The following is a 7,826-nucleotide window of genomic DNA, read 5'->3' as shown; positions in this document are numbered from 1 at the left end:
CTTTTTTTTCCTTAAACCACTGTTAACATATTTTCCCTGCTTGTCCAAAAAATGTTACAAAATCCCTAAAATTGTGCAACAGTTAGAAAAAAGGGACAACAATCCAAAGAAGGAAGGAGCCACTCAATACAGTCCCCTCCACTGCTCCCTCTCTCCCACTCCCTGTTTATGACCTGCAAAAAGAAAGGAGATTCAGATGAATCTGGTGGCAGAGTGGCCACCAGCCCCTGCTCTGGTGTTCCCACAGCCTGCTCACATCTGGGTTTCCCTGTCTGATATGGATGGGACTTGAACCTTGGGACATGGGCAAGGGTGAGGTCTCTGCTGGCTGGAGGATCTGTGCAGCATCAAGAGCGTGAGGTACACCAAAACCCGTCCTGTGGTGGGGAAGAAGGGTCAGTCTGGCTCCTGGGGTGGTCAGAGGAGGTTATGTGATCTGCTGCTGGCAGACACCTCTTGGTCCATGGGGCTGTGTGGCTGCCCTCTCACACATGGCACTGCAGTCCCACTATGGGCTGCAGAGCCCACCAGGAGCTCCAAGTGGGAGTAGATGACTGCTGCCTGTTCCTGTTTCTGGGGCTCCATGGGGGCATCCATGGGAGGAGAGGCAGGTTTGGGGTCAGACAAGGATTTGGTGCCTGGCACAAGGGACATTTCATGCGGGTTTGGGGGGGAAAGACAGCTTTCCCAGCTGTGCCTAGCTGGGGTGAGGAGGAGGCCTGTTTGGCTTCCAGAGGGGGATACATCAGCAAGATGTGAGAAATTATGATGTTGCCAGTGGACCTTGGCAGCCAGGAAAACAGGCAAATCCCAAGCCCACCTGTGGAGCTGGGGGCTCGACATCACTACAGCAAGTGCTTCCAGTTAGACATCCCCTGTGATCTGGGAGAGGTGGAAGAGAGGATGAGTTTGGAGGACTTGTGAGTTTGGTTTGAACCAGGCACCAGGAGACCAGAGGAGAGGAGCTCTGTCTGTGCCAGGAAATTAAATGTGCCATAGCCTGATCTCCAGCCTTGAGGCCAATGGGACAGGAGGCCCGCAGTGGTAAACTCTATCCCAACAAGGTGGCCTTTTCCATGTTGCTTATTAGGAATACCCCTGGACGTTGTTATTCCCAGAACCATGGTGGGATTGTTGGGGCAATGCCCGTTTGCATGTGTCAGAGACAGAGCCAACAGCTTAGAAGTAGAGATGTAACAGCAGCATCCCTGGCTCTTCCAGCCAAAGAAGGATGGTGGAAACTTATTTATATAGCTTTCCTGCAAGTTTAGGAGGAATCAGCAAATGCAAAGGAAGACAGAAACAGATGTTTTCCATGGATACTGAAAGAAAATGTGGTGGTCCATCAGTGCTTGCTGAGATGCTCTGGAGACACAGGAACCTGCTCTGGAGAAGCAGGGCAAGGTGGGGCAGAGACACCAGGCAGGACAGACCCCTAAAGTGCAGGTGCTTAATGTTGCCAGCGTGGCCATGTTGGGAAGTTGAGTCTTCCTTGGTCAGGATGCAGCTTGACTGGAAGACTAGAATGAGTTTAAACTTCAGACTCTGCTCCCCTTGGAAAGGAGTGTTGCAAGGATATCCAGCTGTCTCCTGGGGAGATAACCTTAGGGAAACCTCAAGGAGGAGAAACTCCCTCCAAGACAACACATCAAAGCCTTCCTGGGAGCCAAGATGCTTCTCCCTAGAAGTGACTATGGGTTCTCAGTGGAAGGAGATTGTATCTACCCCAACACCTCATGTCTTATTCCCAGCAAATCCCACCAGACCTGCAGTCTTAGTCCTTTCTCCAGTAGCAGCTGCTGGAGCAGTTTCACCCTCACAGCCCATCCAAAGTCCACAGCTATGAGCAGCTTCAAAACCAGGCTGAGATGGCATCTGCCCTTCAGCCCCCAAGCAGAGCCCTAATATGGTATCTTCCATCATCATCCACCTTATACCAATTCCCAAAAATCCTCTTGACACCTGAAGAGCCTGGACATCAGAAGGTGGATGACACTGACCATGGCTGGCTTCAGAGCCAGCTCTGGAGAGGGAGAGAGAAAACTGTGAAAGAGCTGAGTCCTTCCTTTAAAAATTAAAAAAGCTTTTCAGCACTACATGACTACAGGAAGAAAAACAGATCTGTAAAAACACCCAAACTCTACCTTAAAATCTAATCCTTTCCCTGCATGGATTTCCCTTCTCTGGGGAACTCTCACAAGCCTATGGTGCACAGGTCCACCAAAGGCATGGGGAACCCCATGGGCACCCATGGATCAGCTCTGTGATTTGCCCCCAAAGGCATCTCCTACATACATCACCAGCAGCCATTGCACTGCTGGCACAGAGGAACACACCAAAACATTTCTCAGGGCATGTCCATGCCCTAGCAGTTGAGATTTCTTCCCCTCCATCCAGTGGGAAAATATTTTTGCAGTCTGCAAGGATGCAGCTGCATTTGGCATGGTGGCCGTCCCTGCCTCAACAGAGAGCAAAGCATTCAAAACCACAGAAAAGGCAAAATACACGCTCAGAATTTACATGGAGGAAACATTTCCTCTTTTTTTTCTTTTTTTTCTTTTTTTTCTTTTTCTTTTTTTTTTTTTTAGGTCCAAAACAAGCAGGTTTTGTTCATTTCTTTGTTTTGCAACACACGCACCGTCTAGAAAGTTAAACACCATGCAGACAAAGAGAGTGGAGCAAGAAAGTACCCCGGGGCAGCAGTGCTGCAGAAGTCTCACATCAGTGAGCGAAGATGCTCCAGTCAGAAAAAAGAGAATGTGAAAGGAAGAATTGCCAGAGAAACACCCACCCTTGGACCTCTACCTGATGGCAAAGAGGTGAGACCAACGTTCCCCTTCCTGGCCATGCCTTCTGTCCTGAAAGCCACATACTGGTGGCATTCCCAGAGCCACCACTGTGATTTGCCCCGCAGGAAGACCCAGAGGGTGCAGGAAGGTGCAGTGCCACGGCAATGTGGGTGCCACCCAAAGCTGTGGGACAAAACGGGACAAGCCACCACGGTGTGGGGAGGGGGCTGGCAGCCGTGGGACCCCTGGTAGAAGCATCGTGGCAGAACAACCCCACTTCAAATGTAAACGCAATGAAAAACAGCAACCCCCGAAAATCCCCCCTCCCTCCCCACTTAAACAGTTGAATGTTTCTAGTTATTACATAAAGATCCATTTCAGCAAATACTCAAAATCAAGTTACGAAATACACGGTAGGTTGGTTTCTTTTCCCTATAAAAAGGCATGCGCTCAAAGGAGAAGACAGCGAAAGGCTTGTTTGTTTTTGTTGAAGCACAATCAGATTCTGCAGTTTGTCACTAAAGCTTGCATTCCTTGTTGTCGCTGGAAGGAGTCACGTGGGACATGGAGGTTTGTGCCCCGAGCCAGCAGCCAGCTTGGCTGCCCCTATCCCATCCTGGGAGTCGGGAGCAAAGGAACGCCAGTGCTGTGTGGGGGGGCAGGGGTGGGTGCTGGGGTAAAGGATCCAGGCTGGGTGAGGAGGAAGGTGCAGGGGTGATGCTAGCCTGGACGTGGATGGGAGAGCCCCAGCTCCTGCTGTGCTGATGTGGTACTGGTCATTTTCCTCCTCTCTTCTCTCAGCATCGCCAGTCTCTGCTCCAAAGGGAGAAGGGAGGAAGGAGGGAGAGCATCCTTCTTGGCACAGCAGTTGCCTGGAGCTAGGGTGCAAGCCTACTTGCTCTCCTGGGAAGGAGCCAGCCTGCACTGGGAAGGGAAAATCAACAGATAGTCTTTACTCACCCATCCAAACACGGCCCTCCTTGCACAGGTATGCATGAAAAGTGGAATTGGGAAATGGATTGAATTGCAGTTCCCTGGACGAGGCTGCTGGGAAGCAGGAACGCAGGTTCGGAGCAGGCGGGAGCCACGGCAGCAGATGGGGACCTTGATAGCAGCAAAGCAAAATCCACCAGCACGCAGGGAGAATGCAGCAGAGAGAGGCTCAAAACTGTCCCCTCTTCTTCGGAGGGCTTCCAGCAGAGGTGGGGACAGAGGTGGATGATGAGTCTGAGCCCAGTTCAGGAGATGTGCTGGGTAGTGAGGAGGCCCACTGACGCTATGCAGCTGATGAGGGGCGCCTGTACACCGGCCAGATGCTTGGGTTTGAGTTCATGGTTTCTCTTTTTCTGGTTCATGCAGAGGAAGGGGGCCCAGCGCCATGACCCCGGTGGGGTGGGGGGTTGGATGGGATGCTTGTGCTGCACTGGCGGGGCCGTCGTGGGTGTGCGGTGAGAAGCGAGGGGTTATTCCAGCGGGAACCAAGCAGCAGAGCCAACAGCCAAAGTCCCGTAGGTGAACATGTCGGAGGGGTCTCCCCTTGGTAGTCAGTCAGTGACAAACCCAACACGGGCAGGGCCACGCTTCAGCTGCAAAACACAGACCCAGAAGAGCCGGAATTTGCTTTGACCATCCCTTTGGCAGAGCACCCCTCTCCCCCATTGCTATCTCACAGCAATCAGCCATCTCACCACCACAGATCCTCAGGACAGCATCCCACATCCCGTGAGCCTCAATGCTGCAGCCAGCCCACACCCACGCCCAGCCCTCCCTATCCCTTGTGCCCCACCCCTGGATGCTCACAGGGCTTACTGCGGTAGGACCGAGGGCGCGCCAGATCTGTGGAAGTGAACAATCTGCCATTTGCCATCCCGGCGGTGCCAGATGCGGGTCTCCTCGGACTGGGCAGTGCGGGGGATCCCTCCAGAGTCCACGTACTGCGTGATACGGATGTAGGCGATGCAGGCAGACTCGTCTCCCATCAGGTGGATGTGGGGGTTCAGGATCGTCGTGTGCACGGGCTTGCTGTTCCGGGACCACACTGAAGAGGGGACAAGCACAAGCGGATTTTGGCAGGGGAAGGAGTTTGGGTGGCTCTTGCTCAGGGTGGCAGTAATGTGGGAAGGGGAGACGTTTGTGTTAAGCTCCCTGCTTCATGGGGCTGAGTAAATGCTGTACAGGTGGATTCAGAATGGGTCCATCTAGAAAATAGCTAACCCAACAACTCCTCTACAGACACCTGGCCCCAGCTGACCTAACACCTCCTGCTGGGATATTCCAAATCAGCCAGAGATGCTACCACAGAAACCCTAACCCTATTCCCTCCAGCAAACTGATGGAAGTCAAGACAGGCACATGGGAGGTGGAGGGGTCCCTCAGAAAGCGAGCTGCTTACGGTTTTCAAAGTAGAATCGGTGGAAATCCAGGCCTTCCACAAGGTTGCCCAGAGCCTCAGGCTCAAAAGCAGTCATTCCAGGGTCACACATCTTCCTGGGGAGCCAGGAAGGGGAGAAAAAAGGGAGAGGTTATCTCACCACTTCTGGCATGAGAGCCTGAAGAACCCAAAAGTCTTCTGCTCAGGATGGCTCCTTCAACCTGAGGCTGAGGAGTGTCTGCACCAGTGAGTCATTTTTGCAAAAATCTAACCTCAATCCTGCATTCTGCCCAGCCCACCTCCCCTCCTGCCCACTGACTGTAGCCAAAACTCCACCAAAGCAGGGTGCCTTCTCCATCAGTCACCCTCTGCAATTAAGCCTCCTCAAACATTGTCATCTTCTTTATAAGAAAGGAAGTAATCAGGCAAAAAACTCATATTGTCTTCTCTATGTGAAAATATCCCTGCTGCAATCCTCTGAGGCAGGGATGACAACCTGCACTCACTCAGACATCACTAATTACATCAGCCTTGGACACAGAATAGGTGTACTCTGAACAGCATCAGCTCAGCAAGCAGAAATCATCTACTCTTCAGAGCAGCCTGTGGCAATCCGGATATAATGGATTCCACGGATACAAACACTTCTTTCACCATAAGTCATGCTTACAATTATTCCTCTTTCAGCAAACCAAAAATTTGGCTCATCCGTGACAGTGAGATCAGAGAGAACTGTGGTCAGTTGAGCACAAGAGCAGCATCAGGCTTAGAAACTGATGTCTCTTTCTTCTCTTGGATGGTCTCCACTCTCCCCCACCACATCAACCTGGCCACCCTGCCCCGGGGCAGCAGTAAAGTCTTCTGGGCAGCACTGTGAGAGACCCCAATCTGGGAGGCTGAGCCCTCACCCAGCCCAAACCCGCACTGGGCACACTCACGTGTAGGACTCGAAGTCGCCATTGCTTATTGCTTCAATCAGCTGCTCTGTGACTTTAATGATTTCTTGCTTCCGTACTGTTGGTTTAAAGAGAAAAGGGAAATAAAAGGATAAAACAAACCAGAAGTAGGCGCTAGTGTTACCATATCGGTGAGAGATCTTTATCTCATCAGAAACAGACCACAGGATGTGGGGAGACTTTGGAAATTGTACAGGGAAAAAGCAGGAGAGCAACTAGGGAGAGAGAGGTGGAGAAGGGCTCTTCATCTCCAGATTTTCAAAGTCATGGCAAAACTGAAAATGCCTGTAATTTCCTAAAGAGCCAAAAGGTTAATCACCAAGTGGGAAGCTATCCTCAGACCAAAAGTTGGGAAAGGCCGGTCTTGGCTGAAAAGCCTTGCTAAGCTGGGACCCTCTACCCCATGAACTCACAACAGAGGCCAGCTAGGGCAAGCTCCCTCTGAAATGGGAGGGTCTCAGAAGGGAGGAGAACAGGTGAGTGACACGTAAAGCCACCCGAGAAGATACAAGAAGGGATTCTGCAGCTGCTGCCAGAGATTTATTAACAAGGCTCTGCTTCAAATGCAAATTGGCATCATGCTCGACTTTTGTTTTTCCTTTGCATTGTGACTAATGAAAGGAGAGGGAGCGTGTTCCTAGGAGTTGTTCAGAAAGCGAGGGAATCCCATCACTTCCTAAGCACCACCTGCCTCCACATCCAGGCTCAAGGAGCCCCTCTCCATAAGGACAAGCTGTCCCATTAGCTCTCATGTCAGGCCAAAGTCCATCCTGCTTTGTACTGAGATCACTTCATCGAGAGACTTTACAAATTAACACCGATAAATTATTCCCTGGGTTATTCTTAGAAAGCTACCTCTGGCAGGCAAGCGGGCGGCAGACAGGGATTTCCCCTGGAGGCTTTTCCCAAAGGGATGCTTATTTTAAAAGAGCAGCCAGGCTGCTATCCCTGCAGATTTCTGCCATTTCCACACCTGCTTTCAGGGAACATTCCTGTTCATGGGAGCACCTCGCTCCTCACCAGCAGTGCCCCAGCTGCTCGTGTCAGCAACCCAGCATTGAAACCATCTGAGGCGTTAAGGCAACTTCTGACGAGCCCTGAGGTGAGTTTTGCTGTGCAAACATCTCATGAGGGGTGGCCAGACCCATGGGCACCCCTCCAAAACAACCTGCCCACCTTTCCACTTGCCCCCACTGGTACCTTTGGTGTCTTCGTCCTCAATGGTGGTGTTGGTGCTCTCCGACGATTCCTGAGCAAAGAACAGAAAGGAGACATGGGGTGGTGAGAAGAGTCTTCTCCCCAGGACAGATGGTGCTCATGTGTTCGACAGCCCCCCGAGTCTGACCTCACAGCGCTCAACTGTGCCAGCAGACAGAAACCAAGGAAAACGCCAGCAGGTCCAACCTGTCCTCAACCACAGCTCTAGGGCAGCACTGGCAGAGCCCTCCCTGACCTCCACCCCTTGTTGCCAAGGGCACAAGAGATGGGCTGTGGAGGGTCTCGTAGGAACGGCGCTGCCTTTCCTACCGACACCTGTGGGGACAGAGATGGGGGCAGGTCCAGGGGCCATGTGGTGGGTTCCTAGGAGCGTTGCCGGAGGGGCAGGGAGAGGGGCTGTGCAGGGGTGGAAGACACCATGTTGACTGTACAATAAAGAGAGAGATGTACAAATTAACAGCGAGGAGGAGCTGGGATGAGAAAGAGGGGACT

At 52.0% G+C, this 7,826-nt stretch overlaps 1 protein-coding gene across 2 annotated transcripts in view; it reads right to left on the bottom strand.

Annotated features, from left to right (window-relative positions):
* Positions 1 to 2,512: 2,512 nt before the first annotated feature.
* The window catches only part of CAMK2A (calcium/calmodulin dependent protein kinase II alpha), a 31,041-nt gene continuing 25,727 nt past the window's right edge, over positions 2,513 to 7,826 (bottom strand). For both annotated transcript variants that reach the window (XM_014886893.2, XM_014886892.2), the window contains 5 exons: positions 7,317 to 7,365; positions 6,099 to 6,174; positions 5,182 to 5,276; positions 4,590 to 4,827; positions 2,513 to 4,375 (listed from right to left, as the gene is read on the bottom strand). In XM_014886893.2, the coding sequence (XP_014742379.1) occupies positions 4,595 to 4,827; positions 5,182 to 5,276; positions 6,099 to 6,174; positions 7,317 to 7,365 (453 nt within the window). In that variant the 3' untranslated portion in view covers positions 2,513 to 4,375; positions 4,590 to 4,594. The remainder of the gene's footprint in view (positions 4,376 to 4,589; positions 4,828 to 5,181; positions 5,277 to 6,098; positions 6,175 to 7,316; positions 7,366 to 7,826) is intronic.

This window comes from Sturnus vulgaris, chromosome 15 (assembly GCF_052056855.1).
Source record: "Sturnus vulgaris isolate bStuVul1 chromosome 15, bStuVul1.hap1, whole genome shotgun sequence".
NCBI classification, from domain to species: Eukaryota; Metazoa; Chordata; class Aves; order Passeriformes; family Sturnidae; genus Sturnus; species Sturnus vulgaris.
The sequence above is the reverse complement of the archived record's forward strand: the minus strand, read 5'-3'. Positions and strand labels throughout refer to the sequence as shown.